Source organism: Chlamydotis macqueenii, chromosome 2 (genome assembly GCF_036417535.1).
Source record: "Chlamydotis macqueenii isolate bChlMac1 chromosome 2, bChlMac1.mat, whole genome shotgun sequence".
Classification (NCBI taxonomy): domain Eukaryota; kingdom Metazoa; phylum Chordata; class Aves; order Otidiformes; family Otididae; genus Chlamydotis; species Chlamydotis macqueenii.
In genome coordinates, this window is record NC_141557.1 from 30,184,510 (window position 1) to 30,209,356 (window position 24,847).

Consider the following 24,847-nt stretch of genomic DNA (forward strand, 5'->3'; position numbering starts at 1 on the left):
TGACCAAATTCGTGTTTAACTGTCTGTTCACTTGGATTCATGTCTACACATAAGCACCATTACCAAGAACGCTCTGGAACCAACACCAGGTGTTCGCCCATCATGAATTAAACTCACTATTCAAAATGAGCATTGATCAATCTGATCAATTATCTGACTCAATATTTTGTATTTAATAAGTAATGTTTCAAAATATATGAACTTACAATGTTTTTTGACTCTTTACCAGTACTTTTCTAGCATTTAAAAAAAAAAGGTGATTGCACAATTAATAGCTGCAAAACTTCACCCTTTCCAAGTTTAGGCATTACACCTGATATTTATGTACATTGATTTAGGACTTTGAAAGCTATTTGAGAGATACAATAAATAGCTTACATTTGCAGAAATCTTTTTTTTTTTTAAATCAAGATTAGAAATATGCCTTTGCTATCATCCACTCCTTCATGACATCATTTTTACTTTTCACTGAACTTTAAAAGGTTTTCTAGTCCCCATCTCCCACAAAGTACACCCTTCTGCTAAACTTTCAGTTAAGTATTTTGACTTCTCTTCATTCCCTTCCTAATTTCTGTCACACATTCCCATTTGCTTTCCTCTGCAGTGTCTTCAATGCCAAATAAACAATCATGCAGTGTGAAAGATATTCTATCTAATAAGCCTTGAGAAGGTTAAGTCTGTAATATCTTGACTTCTGGGCCTAATGATTTGTACAGAGGACTTTATGGCCAACTGACTGAAAGAACACCAAAATTGAAATGGCTGTTAGTCCATTATCTCCATTATTGAATAATGGGGCATAACAAAAAATTTGGTAACTGAAAAAGCAAATGAGCTAAGGTAAATGGTCTTAAAAGAAAGAACTTAGATTTTATCCAGTTTGGGGAATAGACTTTGAATTGAAGTTAAAACAGACTGATTCAAATTTCTTGCTTTCTGGAAACCCATAGATGACAAACTCTGGACCTGTCTAGGGATTTCGAATACCCTTTGCAATTTGAATGTCCTCAAAAATAATAATGTCCCAAAGTAATACATTTCAAAAATTTAAATGAATAAGATCTTGTTTGAAATAGCCATATTCATACATTAGTATACAGGGAAGAGCAGTAAAACAAAAAACTTGAGTCAGGCAAAAATATGTAACTGCTATTGATTACCTATGCAATCCAAAATCCAGCCTACTGTTCCATCTCCACCACATGCTAGTACTCTGAACTCAGGAACATCTCGGAAAAAATTTAACCTAAAAACAGTAAATGAAGATATCTATTTAATTATCATAAATAATTGTGTATTATGCAAACATTTTATGGCTTAAGATATTTCATTTAATAGTAAACAGCAAATGAACACTTGAAATAATAAACATCTCTGCTCATTTTTTAGACAAATACAATCCAACATCGTATTATCTGAAAAATGTATTAAGAAATTGTTAATTTAAGAGTTATTATGGTACATTAATACTAAAAATAGCTTAAACCTGATGGTTAATCCAAATTTTTGTCTCAGTTCAAATCTTGTTCGTAACTATTGTCAGAAAACATTCTCTGTTTACCTAGTTGTAAATGAATACGTAGTCTCTCAAGACAGAAAAGTCTAAAGTGGCTGCACGTATTAGCCACAACATTTCCTTTTGAGGTGCTGGCTACAAAAGCATATGAAAACAGCATATTTCTGATAGCACACTAATATATAATAACCTGAGAATTTTGTGGTTGAAAAAAAAAACAACTTTGCACCATGGTTTAATACAAAATAAGTAAGCATTAGATTGAATGAACCCATTCCATCATCCTACAAGCCATATTTTAGAAGTGAAATATCTTTTGTAACATTTGCCCAGCTGTTTCTGCCTCCATATCCATCGAGTGCTGGACAGTATCACCACCTCGTTATCCATTTCATTCAATACCAATGTTCCATAATGCTGAAAAGTGACGATATGTTAAAACAATTCTACATCGCAATATTTTAAATTTAAAACATCTTTTCAGAATAGTTTTTGACATATGCTGAGACTAGTCCTTACACAGAAATCGTGACTACAGAAAAACCTTCCAGTAATTTTGCTGAATTACTTGCTCTATACAAATATGTGTGTGTGTGTACATTCACATATATTCTATTAATTAGTGTCACAAGCATTTCAATGCATATTCTATATGCTGGTAACCAGATCTGATTTCCTGTTCGCAATCTCCTAATAACTGCACAATTAGTACACTATAGCCAAATTCTTAAATACAAAGAAATACACACAATAACTTGCAAGTCTTTAATTCAAGCTATTTTCCATATGAAACTTTAATGCTGCACAGAGAACCTCTTAGGTTATCAAGAGGCCATTTAGGCCTCTTGATAAAATCAAGAATACATTCAAAAGTACAGAGTTAAAGAAAGAGCATGGTCGAAGGAAATAGAAAGCACAACAGCAAAAAGATGTTATTTAAGATGAAGATGATATCAGGAAAACTTCTTGTTATATTAGTTTTAGACCAGAATTTCAAGGTTAGGAAAGCTACACAGAATTCAGCCCATCACACTGTTATCCCACTCACTCTAATTTTCTCTGCTTAAAAGAGCTCTACATCAATTTCAAGTCTTAAATACAATGTTTGAAGGATGCTTACGCATCCTGTGTTAGACCCTGCTTTGCCCTTCTCATCACTTACATTCTACTTCATATACCTGCAGGACAAGTGCTATAGGATCCCTCTGATCCAAAACGTCACATGCCAGATCTGACTGGCTACACTTGGGGAACACATCTTCTAATAAGCATATGCGCTGAAAGACCCTCTGCTTGAAGTCACGTCCTACCACCGTAAGAGTGGGCATGGAGATATGGTCTGGCCCACAGGTATGCATCTCTGTCACTTGACAAGACCTGGCAAAATGTCTCCCATCACCAGCATTCCCACTTTGACCCAATGTATTTGGTCTGTAGAAAGTTAGCAGATCTAATTATACTGCTTCTAGTACTGAGGGTATTTCAGATAAATCTAAAATCAAATTATAGCCCAAAGGTGATGGCAGCATTCTAACTTCTATAAATATTTAAGCAGTTCTACCACGTGTAACAGATGTCAAAAAGAAAGTCTAGAAAAAGAAATAAACAAACAAATAAACAAATCAATACTAAAAATACTGGGTTGATGCTAGCATTAATCCAGATATGTAGAACATAGACCTAAATCTCCATCTCATTTTTTATAAACAAGCATCCTCACCATATGGCTATCAAACATTCTTTCTTCTGTTGACTACATATTTAATCTTCATCAAAAAAGTGTAACTTTCCAAGAAAATGGAGGATTGAAGAATCTGACACAATCATATTTAAAAAAAAATTTTCAATAAGCTTCACTTTTATTTCCCCTGGAGTATTTTATAATCATACAGTCTGAATTTTTCAAATAAATTCATAGTACACTGTTAAGTTCACATTACTTTGCCTTTTTATAAATTTAAATATCAAAAAGATACATGCATTATATAAATATATAATAGACAAAAGACAAAATAAAGTACAATATACCTTACATTGTATTTTTGCATATATAAATATAGTGTATATAAATATAGTATAACAAATATAAATATTTATCAAATCAAATTATAAAATTAAATATAGTTATACAATTATATATGTAAATAAATCTCATTCATTGAATTAGAATGTGCAGCCTACATTAAGAGTTAGTAAGGAAATACAGTTTTGTATATAAGGTTTTATTCAAATTCAGTAAATGTTATAATTGTGAAGAAAGAATTTGACAGAGTTCTTGATAGAACTGAAGGTATAGTGTAATTACTGTCTATCAAGATAGCTTTAGTTAATTAGTATTTTAATAGCACCTGTTACCTCTTATCCAGAGAACATTTTTGTATGGATTGAAGAAAAAAAAAAAAGTTGGAGAACAACTTAGTAAAATTGGTTTGAAATAGAAATTAAGAAAAAATTGAAGTAATTGTAAAGGCTTTGTGCACTGTCAGACTAAGGTAAAGGACCAAAATAGAAAATTTAGTCTTATCTTCTTGAACTGATTTATAAAATTGTACGAGAATTCTAGGTGTATATATAATCATAAACAAATAACATAAAAATATAAAACAGTACTTACAATGGGTTTCTTCTTGAAAAGTTTTATCTCTGCTTTTAAAAAAATTATCATTATTTTTAAACTATTTAGATTATTAGCCTTTACACAGCACAATATGCATAAAAATATGTATTTTATTTGTACCAAATTAATTTGTACTAAAATTCACACTGAATCATTTACTACAATACACAACAATTATTTTGCTAATTATTTTTCAATTAAGAAAAGTATTTCTCCTTTTATTTACAGATATTAGAACAGGTAGGTATTCTTTTATATAGGTCTGATTTTTATAGACGTTACAGTAAAAACCTTTCCTACATCACTTAAGGTAAGTCAGCAGAGCTAGAATGGTACATAAGAACATTAGGCTGGTACAGACTGTAACTCACGTTACATCTGTTCTTCAATCACTGGCAAAAAGGCAACGAGAAAGATCAGCAGAACTTCTGTTAACGTCTCCTACCACAGGACAAACAAAACTCCTGATAGGTTTGGGAATAAAAGATTAAAAGACACAACTATAATAATCCACAGGAAGACAACAAAAAAAAATGTACAGCTGCATAACAAGGGCCTAAAACAGCAGGATATTTTTGCTAGGTGAATTGTTAGATGATTCTGGAAAATTAACCATTTTTCTGTATACTGAGAAAGGTCAACATAACCAGTCCCTAAATGTGGATTACAAGGGATTATTATATTTGATTGTATTTCTATCATCAAAATTGGCAAGATCATCTAATTCTTGCTTGATGAACAATTCTTGTGCCATTAAACTAGAGCTTATCTGTTTTTACAGCATCTCCCAGCTTTTCACATTCTACAAATTTCATAAGCATACATATATTTCTTAATCCATGGGCTCAGCCATCAGACTGAGCTGGAAAACCTGTCAATAGATATCTTCATCTCAATAGCTCCCTTGTAAATCGACCTGTTTTAGTCTTCCCTAATCCAGTTTCCTATCCGCTGGAAGTAAAGCAAATAAATTTAAGCCACTGAAGGTGTTTGATACCAGCCTGGTTTTATTTTGCCAGACACAACAACCACACACAGGCAATTATTGAGTTTCTGCTGATAAATTAGTAATTTCCACCTGAAAGACGGCAACTGTTTCAACTACATATACTACTCTAATTCAGTTTCTCATAAGCATCTCATTAAATCCATATGAATGCAGAGAAATTGATGAATAAAACACCAATGCTAGAGGACTTAACTATTTGCTGTTGCATCATGCATTTAGTTGATTTATGCACAGATAACACCCACTCCCTCCTCCCGCCCCCATCTTATTATTATAGAATTGTTTAAGGAAACCCTGTCCCACTCTCAGTAAAACTATTTTGAAACATAAGTTGCAATGCTTTCCATTTAGATATCTGCACATGATTTTCTCTCTCATACTCAGAAACAGTTTGCTATGCCGAGATTTCAGGTGCTCAGCCACACAAGGTGGCACAACAAGAGCAATGTGTGAAACTGTTCAGCCAGTCTTCTTCCCTCACAGTGGAAGCAAAAATTACGTGTCAATGGCTCAAGCAAAGAATAATCCACTAATACTGGTAACTCAGGATAGGTATCAGCTATATGTAAGGTAAATTGCAAATTACCAGTGCATATAAAAATACTATTTAACTTGCTAAATTTCTTCACTGCAAAGAAAATCTTCACCCTGTAACTTCAGCTCTCGTGGCTTAAATCCATGTTTTTACTGAGCTGCTTTTACAGTTATCCCTGAGTAATTTGGATTCAGTGTTTGGAAAAGGAGAAAAAAATTAGAAATAGATGATCAGTAAAATTTGTAGATACTTTTGTCTTCTCAGCCAGTATTAATATACACAGATACATGAACTTTGCTAATTACAATACTTGCATCTAATTGTAATCAGTTGCAAGATCGAGGAGTTCAGAAGCTCTGCATGATGACTTACAGAGAAACTCTATTAGAAGTTATTTGTTATGACTTCTGTTTCAAAACCTCTATATTAGCAGTAATAAAGTAAGCTGGCCATAAAGGTATTGAGATAATAATATGAAACTAATAAATATGTAAAATCATTAAGTTCAAGAAACATTTATTTTTCACAAAGTGCGGCATAAATCAAAAGGGTAATATTATCAAAATTTTCTTAAATGGCATCTGTAACTTATCAGTTTAATAATTACAAGTGAACTAGTATGACAATTGCATATTGGAATAGAACTTATGCTCTGTGTGAATGGAAGTGAAAGAAAGAGAAGCGTTCACCAGCTCAAAGCAAATTAGAGCCTGCTAAACTTTCATGAATAGATTTATGTTGACAAAAGACCGGTCTGATAGATATCTCACACTTCCAGGTAAATGCTATAACTTAGAGAATTTGTCCACCCATGAATTCATGATGTTGGATTTAATCTAGCAATTTCTCTAATTGAGATGTTCAGCACACCACTGATACTTAATCTGCTAGCCCAGAGGAAAGCACCACGTTGAAAGACAAAGCAGTTGCATTGTTGCAATATCTACTCCTTTATTGTAATATCATTTTCTAAACAAAGCAAATAAAATGCCTGACAAACAGTTATTTACCTGAGTATATGAATGAAAACTAAACACAGTTTTTCCTCTTCTAGACTGCCAAGCTAAGCTGGTACTGTAACTGGACAACATACACACTTTAACCTCATTACAACTCTCAGTTACAGTCTTCTGTATACTGTAATGCCACTATTCATGAGACAGTAATTACAGTATACCACTCTAATAAAAACTGTTTCAATAAATCCAGTTTATCATTACATGGAGCAATATATTCCTCTCCCTGAATGATACTTTAATGTGCAAAAGTTAACTGGTAGATGCATATATCGCAGCTAAAGATACTGTTTTCAGTTCATACATTCTAAAGTAAAGGTGGCTGCCAATTTCAAATCACAGGCTTGCTAAAAATCATGATGACATATTTAGAAAAACAAGATCCCAATCCTTCAGTGTGTGATCACATGGGATATTGAAGGACTCCATAAACATAGGGGATATTTTACTGTCAGTAGTCAACACTGAAAACATTGGTCCATATGACATAGTTCACACTCAAAGCCACAATTAATATCATAGAATGATTTGGATTGCAAGAGATCTTTAAAGATCGTCTAGTTCAACCTCCCTGCCATGGGTAGGGACGTTTTTCACTAGGTCAAATTGCTCAAATCCCTGTCCAATCAAAACTTAATGTTTTCTTTAACTATTGCTTAAGATGTATACCAATCTATTTTTACAATACAGCATTACTGTCAGTAGACAGTTCCAAATCATTCTCATACAGACACTGAACAATAACGATAGTGTCAAACCTATGATCCCTGCAAGAACAAAATTTGCTTTATCTGCATAATACCCACAAGATGGATAGCAGCCTTGCAGATTTGGGAGATATATATGCCAGTCAGAAGAAGAAATACAGAAGCATTTGTGGGAAAAGTGAATCAATATCTGCTGGGTAGAGGGTGGAGTAAAGATACTGGATGTCGTATGTTCAGAAGTAACTTAATTGAGATAATCACAAGCTTATTTTGGGGTGACCAAAAGAATCAATTCAAGAATGTGAGGAGAGAAGAGTAAACTAATAAGCAGACTAAAGGAGGTGGCAGAGGCTTTTTAAACAGATTTCAGACAAAGGCTGTAAGGGTTTGTCCAACTCACAGCTGAATAATTACAATGGTTAAGAGAGAGGTAAATTAATTCAGCTCACAGTTTTCGCAGTCTAGATGGAAATAGGAGTGGAAATTGGTGATATTTACAATATTCAAGGATTGTGTTGTCTATACAGCAAATACCACAGAAATCAGATAAGTAAAAATACTGCTAAACAGTTGTTTAAAATATATCTCGAAACCCAAGGTTTAAGTCCCACATGTGAAGACTTATTGAGTTCTAAGCTCTACTGATTTACAGTGCGCAACTGTAACTTATCTTTAGAGCACAACCAACCCATCATGGCTTGTTTTGACATTCTTTTGCAAAAACGTAATCCTTCCAAAGAAATACAGATGAGGTTCAAAGTTTTGTTCAGGAGACAATAACTATGCAGTTCTTATATTCTAAAAATATTCTTGGTGTGTATGTCTTCCCAGAATACTCTGTATATTCCAAATGTCCAACAGCAAAGAAATGCTCCAGCAATCAATTCCGATAATCAGGAAAAATAGAGTAATTTTCAAAATAGGTTTAACGCTTTGTGAAGTTATAAAGGCCCAGGTGCTGTAGATTCCCGATTAAATTACAGAGTAAGTTGCAGAGATTCAGTTTGGCCATCTTGGGCATCTTTTAAGTGGACAGAATTTAAGACTAAAAAAGGCCTGTTGAGGTAAACTTGCGGATAGAATTTAAAAAATACATGCTCTCCAAATTAAATGCTTAAGGGAGTTACAAAGAAATACAACTTTTGTGGATATAATTTCTATTATAGAGTATAAAATAACATAAATTAGACATTTCAAATAACAGAGTTAAGGGAACGGGAGCCTTTTCAGAGGGACAAAGCCTTTGTGAAACGGTGACCTCTCTCTAGAGTCATGTGGGTCTGTGGCTCGACTGCTATTCATCCAGCTATTATTTACCTCTCTGTGAGGTGAACAATAACCGAATTTCATATTCTTCAAGATCATTAAATCCACAATAACAGTTGTTGTCAGAAGTAGAAGACTCCTATAGAGATATAACAACCAAACAGGGAAACTCTTTTCAAGGCTAAAAACACAGGTGCTAGGCACAAATTACACAATGTATCAGCCTGGCAATTTTCACGTCACTTTGTTAACTGTGGCAGTCTGTAACTGTGGAGTACCTTTTATGCCTGCATTCAGCTGCAGTGCTTACAGGGTTTCTCCAGCTCACCCGTATCTCTCTACTCGCAAATAAAGAATGTTTAAACCATTAATTACTACACCAGTGTTTAAAGTGTACTGTTGCCCTTTGGCTCAGAGCTCCTTGATTTTCAGGCCTCACAGCGGGTCAGTTTCCGTTGTTGGAAAGGAATCAATGTCAGAGAGTCGGCTGCCGTGCAATTCATTTGCATCACGTACATATTTCTATACAGATTATGTACTTGAGTCTTGACATAAACAGCTCCAAAAACCTTAGCTTAGGCATGCTAAGAAGCTACAAGAAATGTCTATTGTTGCTGTCCCTGCAGTTCTCCAAGTACTGCCCCATCTGTTACGAAAGTAGGTGACACATTCACTTGATTAATTTCACATTCAGACAGCAATACTAAAATTCATTGTCAACTTATTCAAAATATTTTTCTGACCTACTACACATCAGCGTCTTTATAAATAAATGCACAGTAACTGATATTATCAAAGGTGGGGTTCTTCTGGTGTGTGAGGTTTTTTTGGTTGTTTTGTTTTGGTTTGGTTTGGTTTTTTTTAAGGGAGAGGATTGAAAGGGAAAATGTAATGTATTATTACCAGATTTCAAAGACATTCAAATATGGGATTCCACTAATGGCCCATCTTCCTCTGAACAAAGATTATTTTAACCTTGTTCCAGCTCAGGTCTGGTAAGGTGCCCTTTATTCCAACATGTTTCTGTGAAAGAACACAGTTATCCCACTGAAGAGGAAGAATGAAAGATGTAACGTTTGAGCTGTTGATGTTTTCAAAAAAATACAGCAGCTTCACAGTCTCCCTAGGATTTAGGATTTTACTGATCTCCTAGTCTCCTGTCTTTCTCCCTGATATCTAACCAGGAGATACGTAGAGTTTTGACAGAAATGAACTGGAAGTATTAATTCACGTTAGCCACAGATGTTTGCAACTTGAGTTAGAAAACTCGTGAATATTATCTTCTTGGTTGATGACAGCCACCTAGCAGAAAAATACCATCATAAATAAAACTATTAACCTGTGGGTTAAAGTGGAAAGCCGTTTCACTCAACCAAAAACATGCAAATTCTACCCTAATACTATAAACATTCTATAGGTTGAATAAACATGTCTGAAATTAGTATACAAAAGATAAAAAAATCTCAAAATAGACTAAATTAAAATGTATTACATTAATCATAAATGCTTTAAAATAAATATACATTATGTTTATCCCTTTCCACTCAATAACAGTAATTAGCATAAAAAATAGATTTTTTTGTTTTCTCTGTGTTGTACAATCCCCCACTCTGTTCCATTTCAATCTAAATGACACATATGACAATCTTAAATAAATGTAACATTTTGACTGACAATCCAGCATAACTGGCATTATAGAGATGGATGAGCGAGGGGATGGATGGATGGGCAGGTTTTATTAGGCAATCCAGCCCTTGCAGAAAGGGAAACAAGGACCAGTAAGTGAAATAATACAGAGTTCATTCAACTGCTCGCTTAAGGGACAAATTATATGCAGCCTACACAGTATTGCCAGGGGCAAGAAGTGATGGCAGGAGATAAACTGGAAATTTAGGATTACTCATTTCTGTTGAATGAATAAAAAATATACCAAAACTAGCTTAATAAAATGCAGTGTCTGTTTGAAAATTAATTAGAAATTTCTTCAAAGTGACTCTGAAGTAAAACTATTTTGATTTCTAATAGGAAGAGAAATTGAAAATATTTTCTAAAAAAACACTGCCCTGCTTCAAAAGACTAAAGTTTAAATCACCTCAGTGCAGGGTTTCAGTTTGAACTTAACACTGCCCTCTTGTGCTTCTGCCTTAAAATACATTTTCTTGTACATGACAAGATACATGAAAACTTCAAGTCAGTAGCAGACAGAAATGCAGTCAGAGAAGGTTTTTGTTTGATTGTTTTTTTTTTTTAAAAAAAAACCCCGATTCAATGAAATAAGATTAATTTGAACAAAAATATCTCAGTTGTTTGACAAGTCACCATGTCAATCTCTAGTATGGCATTTCTATTACACCGTATGTAAAACAATATTGGCTACTAGTTTTGTCTCAGTTAAAATTTGTTATAAGTTCCTGAAATAAGTTTCTACAATTTTCCTAGTCTACTTACTCTTTGGACTATGATTATTTAAATTTTCCATATATGTCAAGACTAGCATAACAAAACACAAACAACAAATACCATTTGAGTAAAAAAAACCCAGCACTAGCATTCAGGTACAGGATAAAATTACAGGCAGGAAAGAAATCACGCGTGTCAGTATTTACATCTTTTTGAGCAGGTTTTGCACCATTCTGCAGGTTGCACATTGGCCACACTGTACTGCAAGATATCCTGAGAACCTTATCTTCAAAAAGGACTGGGTCCAATTTGCTTTTCACTTTCATCAATGCTATACACATCCCAAGTCTAACACAATGAAAGGACAGCTAATGTAGAATGTTTTTAAGAGAGAATATCTTCCTGTGTCTTTGGCCTCAAAACCAGAAGTACTGGTAGAAACTGTAAGAGCATACTCCTTCCAGTAAACAAATAAAAACTCCCAAGATAAAAAAAAAAACACCTCCATGACATTAAACAACAGAGTAAGCTTCATGTCTGTGAACACGTATCTCCTAATATCCTTCTGCAACTCTTCTCACTGAAATATAACATCATGTATCTGTGATATAACTAAATACCATCCGATACATACAAAATGATACACAGACCAGATGTTCAGTGCTGATCTGTCTGTCTTCTTCTACCGAAGTACTCACTACATTTTCAGGTAGAAAAAAGTTGGTATTTGACATACTGCAGTTCTCCCATCTTCACATGAACGCAAATTAGGAAGAATCATGAAAGAAGCATGTTAGGCAGTGACTGCAACACTACCTGGTTCACATAACACTTCAGTCTCTATAAAAAGTCGCTGCCAGTGTAATCTAGCCTGACCAGTCAATTTCTACTCCCGACACCCTCAAGATTATGGAATTGATAAGGAGTGCACAGTCACTGTAATTTGAAACAACGTTCTATATCTGACATGCAAGATTTTATCTATATACACACACACTATATATTATAGAGACACATATGTATGTGCACATATGTGTTTATGTGAAAGAAATGTATGTCCTGCAGGTCAGTCTTAGAGATTGCTTAATATTTGTAACCCCCACATGAACTCGGGTTGCTGATATAGCAGTAAAAGCTGCAGATAAAATAAAATTCATCACACAGTTCTTAAAGAGCACTGCATGGTAATCAGTAAAACATATGATATGTAGTTTTATTTGTACATGTAAACAAATAATACCTGTAAACTTCTGCAGACATTCAGAGGTCTGTAGTGTTGATACATGCAAAATATGCTATATGTGCCTCAGTCTGTTCATTTGATTATGTAGCATCTTATTAAATGAGTTCCTGGTAATAATATTAACTGTAGACTTACCCTGGCATTGGTCCATTTCCAGAAAGACTATAAACTTGACGAGGATTTAAAAGGTACTGAAATTTTCTATAAATTCTGAAGAAATAAAAGAGACAAGGAGAAAATATTTACTTACATTTTTGGATTTTTTTTAAAAGCTATTAACAAAAGAATTAAAGAAGTTAACACATGCTATAGTTATTTGAATTGCAGAATCTCATTTATACAAAAAAAATTCAAATATTTTAACACAGTAATTAAAATTCATACATATAGTGTATTGTGGGCATAAAATTGAGACAGATGTGCTACAATCTATCTATAATTCAAATGTTGTATATAGACAGAAAAAAAATAGGATAAGAAGATACAATGACACAAGAACAGGTGAGTGAAAAAAGCATTTGGAAGAGCATATTGGTTCTTACTAAAGTAACTCCATGGTATAGGAGAGATTTATTCCTGAAATGTATTGCTTACACAAAATTACAAGGACAATTTATTGCAAAAGCAAATTGGCTTTCCCATTCACCAAAAATGTCTCCACAGGTTGAACAACATTCTAAGAAAGTAAATCTATTGTCAACTACATCTTCTTTGGATTATATTTGAATGGCAAAAAAAAAAAAAAAAATCAAAATCCTTTTTTTAAATTTTTTTTGCTTAAAATACACATATTTATTGACAATTACAGCAATTTATTGACACAGCATGAAAAGCATTGTTCTACCCCATAAGGGACTCCATTTGCTGCCCACCCCCAGCAAATATTTGTTTAAATGGTGAATATTTCAAAAGCTGTAACTTTATAAATTTGAGGTTATTTGTCTGAAAAGTATGACATTTTGTTTCTTCATTAGAAACACTAGAAATGAAATTTCCTACATTGACTACAATGTGGCAGCTGCTTAATTTCTTAAGTAGAAACAGGTAAGCACATGAAAGAATTGGAGCTCAGAATGAATAAATATATACCTGGGATCTATGGCAATAGTTTTAATTATAAATCCCTGTTTCTTGCTTTTAATTTAAATGTTTCTGTCCTCAAGCTAATCAATATTTTAATTGTTTCAAGAAAGCATTTTTTTTTCCACTGAAATATTTCTTCCTTGCTTTTTACTGTCTTCAACAAAACAGAAGAATAACAGCTGAATTTTATGTTAAAATGTCTATGTTTTCCAATTCAGCAAAACAAAACTGTCTAGAGACAATCTATGTGCATATTGAGGGATTTTTTTTTCTTAATAGTAATGCATAATTTATCAGGTGAGGTGGAAGACAAGGGTGTAAGAATACTGAATACAAACAAATTCATAATTATCTCTAAAATTGCAAAAATGGAACATTTTCTTAACTTCTCAATTATTTAGCAATATCAGCTTCTTCATAAAGCACTGTATTAAAACACTCTCACAATCTATCCCTAATGCCATTCCTAACAGAAAAAGTCAATGTGAAATGACTGGTTTCACTTTGCAAGCATGCACATGCACATCATTGTCAATGGTTGTGATGATGACTAGATCAGAGATTTGGCAATGGATTTAAGGCACAGTGTATTTCCATTTAATTTACAGCATCTTACCAATGTAAGAGGATCCTATTTTTCACTTTCTAGTTAGTATGTGTAAGTTCCTTCTCAGTGACACAGTCAAACGTGCAACTAATTTAATTTGTGTAGCTGACCATAAGAAGATTCTGTTTTGTTATGAAGTCCCAAAGCCTTAAGAATTATTTGCCTAAAAGTTTGGTGCTAACAAAACATACTAGGTATTATGTACACTTACAATACTGTTTAAAGTATCAGAAAAATGCTATAAAAGCCTTCTTAATAAAGAGGGAGTTAGGTATCTCTAGCAAAACCCCAGAAGTCCACCTGCAGTAATGAAGAGATTACACTGAATCCTACTTGATTCAGTGCGTGCCATTCATAGGTACTAGTTGAACATCAATACCAGATAATCACTCCAGAAAGACTCACTGCAAATGACACAGCATGCTTTAAGTTATTATAGCACATTCATATATCCTCGTCTGTGTAAAATGTGTAACTTGATACTTCATTTCCATTCATACATTCTCCGAAAAAAGAGGAAGAAATTGTCTATAAATGCTTGCCTTCACACTAAACTGCAACTAGACCTAACAGCATGACACATAGGAGATGAGGAAATGGACAGTAAATTTAGTCTTCCAGTTTTATACCTACAGTACCAAACAGCCTACTGATGTGGATATATCTCTGACCGCCTTGCTTTCACATGTAAGGAAGGAATTGGACATGGTTTCCTCATAAGTAGAGATTTGTGCAGACACATCCATGAGGCAGTGTAGTGGGCAATGCCCCAAAAGATAGCTTTTTTTTTGTGATGGAGTGCAATTTCATGAACAAAGTCAGTTCATTAAATTACCACCTGACACCATCACCTCCAGCTGGTAACCCATGACACAGTTCATCAACAAACAGTTGTGCTTCTGTCACCATTTGCAGGGTTATTCTGTGATCTGGAAAACTAAATAGGTTCAATTAAAAAAAAAAAAAAAAAGGAAAAGTTTCTGTGGTTGTTTTTTTTTCCCCTCTTTACTTAAATCATGTCTGTGATCTCATACTGCCCTCAAAATAGCATAACTGAGGAGGCAGAAAATTACAGCAGGAGCGGCCAAGAGGGCTGGGATCATCTTTCAGCAGCTCTGCTCCTGAAGAAAATACTCAAGTGCTCCCTTGGCTAAGTTAGATTGAGCTATCTTCTGAAGTCATAAGATCATTCTTTTAGAGAGAAAAAAGAAGTAGACAGACAGAAACCCAGTGGCAATTCAAAACTGGCAGTAAAGTGACTACACTGGGGAAGAAGATGGCCATAGCAGTGCCTTGTGCCAGTGAGCGGATGGATCTTCAGTCATCTAGGGGGTGACAATTCAAGATGTGGTCAGTATAGGCTTAATTTAACCCTAATGGCATAGAAGAAAGAAGCCAAGAACTCCTGCCCAAAAGTAAAAGAATGTTAGTGATCTTCTCTCCTAGACATACAACATTGGAAAAAGATAATTTGAAACTGCTTCTACATTTTGTTGCAATGCCAAATGAAAGCTTAGAAAGCCAGATTAATCAGAGGGTAGGAGGGAACCAAAGTTATTTGAAAACAACAAAGGTCAAAGACATCATCAACCTGTACTGCACAGACACTGAACATGGGAGTCAGCAGGAAACGTCAGTGTACGGAAGCTGATCTCCAGTGCATCCAACTGCACATTTGTCAAGGAAACAATTGTTTCAACTCACCCGCTGGTCAGGCAAATAAATTGCAAAATGGGGAAGTGGAAAACAAAGTAATGAGTATGGCAAAACAACAGCATGATTTAGAAGGACTTTTATGTGAGAAGCGTTACCCTTAACATAACAGTCTTTAGAAGTACTACATGCTTGCTGCATATTCTTTCAATTGAAAGAAAGTGTTTTGTCAATGATATACTAAATATATGCATTCTGTTCAGAGATTATTGAAAGCTTGATTAGTTAGATCTCAAACGCCAACATACAGGACTGTTAGCTCTAGGATGAAATGCATGTACGGTAATTTTTTTTCTGATGAAATTAACCGCACTTTTCCATTTTATGCATAATCACCAAAAACATGCTACAGTGTGATACAGCCTGAGGAAGACACCTGACTGGGTTTGCTGACTCCTATCCAATCTCAGGCTTAATTAAAATCTATTTTTGGTGTGTGAAAGGCTTAAACTCATTAACTTTAATTTTAATTTGCTACTTTCTTCTTAATAAATATTGATTTTTTTTTTCTATTTTATTAAAAACAAATGTATTATCCTTTGGGCTAAACCATTTAAGTACAAATAACCATAAAGGCATTTGTGTTTCAGGTGATGGGCAATAGGTATTAATCTCTCCATTAGGAAGAAAGGACAACGGGGTTATTTTGGTAGTTCCTTATTTTGCAATTATATCTGAAAGTCATAGCACTAGTTTTTAAAAGAGGAAACCCATTCAGGAAGAATATGACATTTATCAGTATACATTTAGCAAAACTCTAGCTTTCTAAACAGAATTCAAGTTTTAAAATGCATCAATAAGGTAATTTATATATGGTTGTAGAAAATGTACGTTTGTATTCTGAACGCACTTTTTCTACATATCCATTTGTTTCTCACTACCCCTCTATTCCAATATTCAAAAACCAAAACTAAAGCACCTAACTTTTTTTTAACCTTAAAATGATTCTCAGTTATTTTCCTTTAGATTTGAGAGATTTCAAAAAAAAATTGCAAAATGCAAAAGGAAATGACAGAGTATTATTAGGGGAGTGCATTTATTCAACTGGTTGTCAGATGGATGCATACACTCTCTCCAAGTCTAAGGGCAATGAAATGGGCTGGGTTACCATATGGCAAGGCATAAAATCTCATACAGGGAACTGTGGGAACACTGGAGTCTTGACAGAATCTGCAATAACCTTTCTGTGTTCAATGAAAGTCAATTAGAAAATATAACTTCATTCATCATGATCTCTCAAATACAGAAAATTCTAAGTAAAGATTGAAGAATAGCTTTCAGTAAAAGACCACCTTAATCTGAACGAGTTAAGATAATGAAATTCTCATCTACAAAAATTAATAGGTTGTGGGGCTACTTTTTCCCCCACTCACTACTGTGGAAATCTTACTTTTGCTACAGTCTATCCTCTATTCCTAGCCTCTCAATATCTGTTCAGATTACAAAATTGCTACAATTAAAAACCTTGACTTCAATCACCATAACTGTGCATTTTGCAAAGCTATTTATGTCTTCAAATATCCTGTGATTTTACTTTTCACAACATATAACTGCCACAAAATTGGAAGAGGTGGGAAATATGGGATTCTTCTCTTTCTGGTTACTGATTGTAGAGCTGACAGATAAAAACTCGGAAAAGTAAAAAAGTTAGCGTTCCCTGAAAACGTTTAATCCTTTAGATTAAATCTTCAAGCTAATACACACTCTTAACATCCTTATGTTATTTTATCATGTTACTGGTATTGATACGAAACATTAACACCTAAAAGGCAGAGAGCAAACCCCTTCTGAGCAAATAGTCCATATGACTAACCGTGAGATATTATCTCCTGCTGGTGAATGACTTGAGACACGTCTACATGACTATGCAGCTGACCTTTTGATGTGCTCCTCCTAACACAGAAATATTGAGTGTAACTTTGACATACTAGTATGCAATTGAACATTTTATTTTGTGTGTTATCAAAGGCAATTTAAGAGGTTCTCATACTTCACTGTACTCAGCTACTGGTGGCTGCCCTCATGCCATACTTCATTGTGTAATGACACTTGTAGGTAACGGTGTTATATGAAGCACATATAAGGCATTCATTTTTAGAATTCAAATCATTCCTGTGATCTGCCTGGACTCAGTAACAGTTGCATTAACATAAACTGAGAAGTGTCAGACTGCAATATGTGAATGGGAATAGAAGCTTGGGAAAAGAATTAGGTTTTAAACTTGCTTTTACCCTGGAGAATATCTAACATTAAATGACATCCCTCATGCATTAAGCCCATTCAGACAGTAACACTTGAGACCAATTATGAGCTGGGAACTGAAAGCTGTGAAACAGCATTTCAATTAAATTGTTTCTAGGTTATAACTGACTACATAAGTGCAGCTCTCTAACCTGCCTCTCACCTACATAATTCCAGACTGGATCCCTGATCTACTCATTTCATATTGGTACTATAAAAAAGTCAAGCTGGGAGCTAGTGCATTACCTTCTACAATGCCCATGACTGCAGAGAAGAACAGGGCTACCTCACACCACTACTGTGTCTGCAACTTGAATGTTCAGGAAGGCTCATATTGTTTTGTTGTGATTGCAAAGGTGTGTTCTTGAAACTATTTAGAATTAATCTTTTAGATCATTAACCACCTTTGACACAACTAGCATTGCTGGCATAGTTGATATCGAGGATATCAAGGCTGGCATAGTTGATATCGAGTCCAAGGATTACATTATCAGCTCCTAAATTACAATCTGTTCTCTCAGAGATCTTCAAATGCAGTTTTGGTTCAATGTTCTTCAGCTCTGAGAACTCCCTTAACATCTATTCTGCAGGATTTCATCGCTTTCATCAGTTTACTTTAAGGGACAATGTTTGACAGAAGTTATCTAACAGAAGCAGTGGGGAAGAAATAGGGAAACCTGACCAACATGCAGTTTACTTGCTTGGTTCCAAACTTTAGAATCACACTGGATCCCTCCTTTTGTGTTTCTGGGTACCCACATCACCCAGTATCCACAGGTGTCATCTTCAGCCTGATCTTGGCCAAAAGACCATAACCTTTTGCAAGATTTGAAGAATAAATTACAGCACTGACATGGTAGCTAAGCTATAAAAATTTGGGGATTTATGTGATGATCAAAAATGGTCATTTTGTTAGGACATGTGATTCTGAAATACACTCTGAAAAATCTGCTTAGGAGGTAATTAATTCAGCATTTCTCCCTGAGTTTGATGGGCAGAGTAGGAGAAGAATGCTCCTTACCTCTGTTTTACCACACCTCTGATACACTAACATTTAAACATAAAATTAGGCATTTTGACTTTAAATCAATGAAATTACTGACTTATATGAAATGCAGCATGTCTTCAAAGTTTGTGTGATAGGACTCTAATACTTTAACTGGATTGTTAGAATGCTTCCTATCTATGGAAGTCAAAAGGTTTCTTTGTAGGAAATCTTATGGAGAAGCTGAAGAGTCTATTCACTAAACCTCTGAAAGGCAAGTCATGTATTAGAAAATGGAATTTTCCAATGCCTGTCTGCATAATTATTACAGAGATTAAAAGAAAACTGTTATAAGTTCAAAGCTGCAATGCAAAATATAGCAATTCACATCTTTATGCATATCACACAAAACCATACACTGAATACAGCTACTTTTCTGATGTGAAACAAAACCGTTGTATAGAACTCATTCTAGTTTTTAACTGCAGAATAACTATATGCTAGTGTGTACCTCTTCTAAAGAGGGCAATGGGATGTTCAAATGTGAGGCATAACAGTATAAAATGTTGGATTTCTTTTCATATACAAACTTTTTACGTTCATTGGTAAACATATCACAGAGATCTGAATTGGGGGAGGAGGGGGAGAGAGAAAAAAACAAAAACAAAAACAACTTACCTTTCTCCTTGTTTCCCACCACTTTTAGGATTGACAAAAACTAAAAGTGGATGAGTGCCTGGAACGGGAGTGATCTAAAAGAAGGGAATAACACAGCCACTCATTAATGCTGTGTGTTGCATTCATATTTTTCCTATAGTAAACAGAAAACAAAAAGCTTAATGCAAACTCTATGTCATGCTATGTAATCCAGCTGGAAGCAACTCCATAATTTGCAATAATCCTCACTCCATTAATGTGCCACAAATTGCAAGTTTTTGTTTTGTTTTTTTTTTTTTTAATACTAGCTGTCTGTCTTACAGCTGCGATGTTATTTTAACCTATACTTCCATTGAAATATTGATACATATAGAGGTTACATCCATTAGCAGAGAAGAAAACTTTAAATGCAAGAAATGCATGACTGATTCTGACAGTAATTTCCTACAGAAAAAGCTATGAAGAAACTATTTTATAGGGAGAATGACACTACACTATAAAGGTCAAATACAGCTATATGAAATTTTAAACTTGACAGAATATATATATTTTTTTTCAATTACAGAAGCCTGAAATATTTTATATAATATGAATTCACACACTTTTGAAAATATAACCACCATAACAATAATGAGTTCCTTTAAACATCTCAGAAAGCTGAAAAACTTTAAAAAGTGGAGGAGAAAACACGTGGAAGAAGGGTAAGCCCAAGGAAAAACTGGAGAGGAGGATATACTGAAGGAACCAACGACTTCTACCACAGTTTTTAATTCTTTTCTGCATGGAAAGTTTCAAATGTTCACATTAATCTTTAGCTCTACAAACTTACACCTTCCTTCCAAGTAACAGTGTTAGTTTGCATTTTCAGATACTCTAAGATGTGCATGTTCACTGCCTTTGCTCCACAGACTCGAACATAAAAAAAATTACATCAGATGATCTCTCTCTAATATCTGGTTTTAAACCATAAAGCTAGACTATTCGTAAAAAAACTTTTAGTTATATATCAATTGTAAAATGTTTAAAAGCATATTAAGGGTTCAAAATCAACATCTCCAAAGTCATGGACAAACAACTTCACAGATGAAGCTTAGGCTGTCTCTGTTTCAAAACGATACATTGAAAGCTCTTGCTCCAAATCCTTATTAGTAATTCCTCAAATAACAAAATCTTTTCAGCTGAAGATTTCATAAAATGTAATTTAAGACAGAACCTGGAAACATGACAGCTAAGGAGTCTTACAGGCATCCTACAGACATAGACATATAATCCTATAGGCATCTAAAAGCACTTTTTTCCTAGTAGGAAGTGTTAGACACTAGTGTGTCTACTCCATCAATAACTTCACAAACAGTTGATCCAAATCTGTTCCAATATATACAACAAACAACGAAAAGCTCCAGCAAACTTGGTGGAATTAAGCCTAGCATAAAGCCAATCCAGTATCAGAGTCTGGCACAGTATGTTATTACAGTAAAGTGCTGTAAGTTGACACATATATCAAATTGCAGGATACAGTGAAGTTTGTCATATATTTAATTTTTATCTACTGTTTTAATCAATTTTAGTTATTTAGGCAATTCCCATGATGTTTGTTCCTGTGAACTAAGTGTAAACCAATGGTGCTCACTGTGACAGAGATGGACTACCTACTGAAATCCCTTAGGACGCAGGTTAATTAATGAGACTCATCCTAAGGTTATACATGATCTATTACTTCCTCTAATTAGAAATAATAATCCTGATCATTATGCTGGTTTGCTAGAAAGAAGTAAGATGAATGTGTTTAACTATGATTAATAGTCCTTAAGTCGTGCAGATCTCCACTGCCACTAAGTTATCTGCTCACTGCTGTCTGAAGGAAGGAAGGTTTGGTCTTGATACTTTTCTCAACAAAAGCTAAATGATGAACTTATTTCTATTTTAAATCTTTTATTTCAAAACTTAACCATATTACTACAAGTAGAAGGTTTTGAACCATCAAAAAAAAAAAATCTAATAACCAGTTCGCATTCCACTCAATTCCAAAATGAGGTCTTTTAAAATTAATTTCTTACAGGTTTTCCAAATTGCTTTTCTAGATAAAGTAGATCTTTCCATATAATAAAAAGTGCAACTAAAAATTCAGACTAAATTGGTGAACATTTTCAAGCCTTAATCCAGCATGATTTAAAGACAATCTCCACGAAGATATTGGACTGAAAGTTAAAAAGTGACTTAAAGTTAAAAAAACCCCACAAAAAACCAAAAAGTCCCCCAAAACTCGGTGGACCAATTATATATAGCTTCTCCCATACCGAAAACAAAGGTGTAACAGGAGTAATATGAAGATTTCCTGGGTATCTTTGATATGTTACCTTCAGAACTTAAATCATAAACAAATGCAATTAACATAATGATCAAGTTTTCTGAATAAAAAGGGTTCACAAAAAAGTCAGAAAAATCCTTTCATTGTTCACTGAAGATCACATTAAAATGAGACCACGTCAGCAAAATCAGAGTATTAGAATCAGAGTAGCATGCTTTGGCCAGCTATGGGAGAATTAGAGTAGTATACTTTGATTACCTACAGAAATTTTTTGCTCCATACTATCTTTAGGCAAAATACTAACTCTAATTACCAGTTATATTTATGGAGTCTTACATCTTTGTGGGAATAGTTCCAGAATGATACAATCTGTGAGTGAAAAAAACCCTAACAGTCTCACGGATCCCAGCCTTGCACTACGGTACCCTTCGAGATCCACTCAGCCTTCACAATGATCAGGTTATTGTTATTGATACTGATAAAAAATTTAATAGTTGGTGCTAAGATACATTCCTGTTACACGAAACCAATTTTATCCAACAGAGAAAAATAAAGACCACAATATAATCAGCAAATTAGGGACATCACTGCAGAATTATTTCTAATGTTATCACTGTGATTACCAGACTTCCATCATGCACTGCATTATAGATGTGGCAATACAGAACACCACCAGGCACTTCAGAAAACACCTCAAATCCATTCAATAATTTTTCTACCATCTTAGTGCTAATCTTTCTTTGTCTCCTTCTCAAGTGATAATAAATAAAAGCAATGATGAATTCTAGACTTTGGATTCATCATGGAAAAGAGAAGACAGAATATAAGTTTTGACTCATACTAACAAACTTACAGAAATACACCCTAATTACCTGAAAGCAGAAACGTTAATAATTTAAGGTTGTGTGTGCACGAGTCAGTGGTGCTAGGAGTTCAGTATTTTGGACAAGGTACTATATCCCAGGTACTGTATCGTATAAGTAGGAAAAAGAAACTTGAAAAATATCTGAAAATATACTATGAGCATAAGAAATCTAAGGCTTAGAGTAAATCAAAATTCATAATGACACATGGCGCTGCTGCCAAAAGGAGATGCCAAAGATGCTTCTCTATTTAAAGCAGCTGGGCTCACTGGAATTGCATGGATATCACCCAAAAGTTAGAAAACTGTGTGCTTCCTTTAAGCACCGGTTTATTAGCCACACTGTGATTGATTAGACAGAACTTGAGCTTTCGATGAATACTTGAGATTTTTTGCTTCATCCTTTGTCATAGACAATTCAGACAGCAATGCAGCCTGTGAGGATGGTAAGTACAGGAAGAGAGCTTTGAAAGCCATGGATAATGATTGCTGTAATATCCTACCGAACCATCAGTGGAACAGCTATGTGACTGCACAGGTTTTAGGATTTGCTTTTTTTTGGTTTTGGTGGTTTATTTTTTTTTCTCTTTTTCTATCTGTTGCCACGACAAGAATGTTTCACTAACCTAAAAAGATGAAACAAAAAAATAACCCTTTCTATCCTGACACAATAAGGTATATCATTAAATAATTACGAGTTATACTGCATTTGATATACAGTAATGGGATCTTTTACATTTCACTGAACCTCAATTGCAACATATAAAAAGATACACAGAACAGTCAACTATGTATATTAAATGAATATCACATTATTTCTTCTGGAGTTAAATGATCGTCATGGTAACAAAGAATCAGCATCATATACATGAATGTTGATTTTACTCAAAACTACTTATATCTCAAGTGAAACAAGTCAAGTAGTTCAGGCAGAATTTCTGGCATGCCTCTAAGTAACCTCCCTAAAATAACATCTGCTCGTCACACACACAAGTTTTTCTTTCAAGAAGAAAAAGCTTTCATTTTTATTCCAGATATCGCTATTACTGAAACCACCTTGGTTGTCTCCACTCTGTGCCAAATACCCTACTTAGAAATACCTGGACAAATAACATCCTTAAAGTTTATTCCATCCATCTATTAATTAACATGTCCAAACGAGAATAGTGAACAGTTATCAAGACATAGAGTCTGATTTATAATGTAAATTCACACAATGCTGCATGATAGTTACTAAAACAATCAAGTTCAGCTTCACTCCGTGGTACAAGTGCTTTAGAACTAGTTCTCCCTCCCTCTTAATGTCTTAGGAAATCCTAGCAATCACATGAGAAGCAGATTTGGACCACAGGATTCCTGTCAGATGGAAGAATTTGCCTATTGTATTTTTGAATATGTAAAAGTGCAATATTAGAAGAGTGAATGTACAGGAAATATTTCATTTTAAATATTGCTCACTCCGTCATTGTCTTCATACCTACAAGTATCTCCTTAAAATTAAAATAACAACAATCACACCTGAAGACCTTGTCCATCTACGGTGACAGAATTTGCTCTTTGCATTTTGTTCCGTTCTCCCAGTTTGTTCATTTGCTGGGGACAACTCTTTTCTTTTTTCACAGTTGCCTGTCTTTCCTTAAAAAAAAAAAGAAGAGAAAAGGAGAAAATGGAACATTTTAACAACTTATATAATGCTATACAACTGTAACTGAGATTGTGCCTCCACAAAGGTTTGTTTTTTTTTTTTTTTTTGACTAGAGAGTAATGTCAGATTCTGCTTTAGTGAAAATGAGATCTCAGTCAAGTTATTACACAATGTCTAGCCACTTCACATTAATATCCATCTATGTGCCTGGACATTCCATAATGACTAGGCAACAAATAGATGAAAAGTGTGCAGTCACAACACAAATTAATGCAATGATGTGAAAAGATAATTTGACATTGCCAGGATGGAATTCTGAAACTTGAAAGCTAATTACACAATATACTTGATTGTTTAATATACACATTGATAAGAGATCAGTAATTTATCAAAATTTCATCCTAACCGCCAGTAAAGGTTGGATGCTTCAAGAGTAC

At 34.2% G+C, this 24,847-nt stretch overlaps 1 protein-coding gene across 5 annotated transcripts in view; it reads right to left on the bottom strand.

Annotated features, from left to right (window-relative positions):
- The window catches only part of DGKB (diacylglycerol kinase beta), a 359,718-nt gene that overhangs the window by 204,097 nt on the left and 130,774 nt on the right, over positions 1-24,847 (bottom strand). For all 5 annotated transcript variants that reach the window (XM_086741529.1, XM_086741533.1, XM_086741530.1 and 2 more), the window contains 4 exons: positions 24,284-24,400; positions 19,617-19,690; positions 12,445-12,519; positions 1,161-1,246 (listed from right to left, as the gene is read on the bottom strand). In XM_086741529.1, the coding sequence (XP_086597655.1) occupies positions 1,161-1,246; positions 12,445-12,519; positions 19,617-19,690; positions 24,284-24,400 (352 nt within the window). The remainder of the gene's footprint in view (positions 1-1,160; positions 1,247-12,444; positions 12,520-19,616; positions 19,691-24,283; positions 24,401-24,847) is intronic.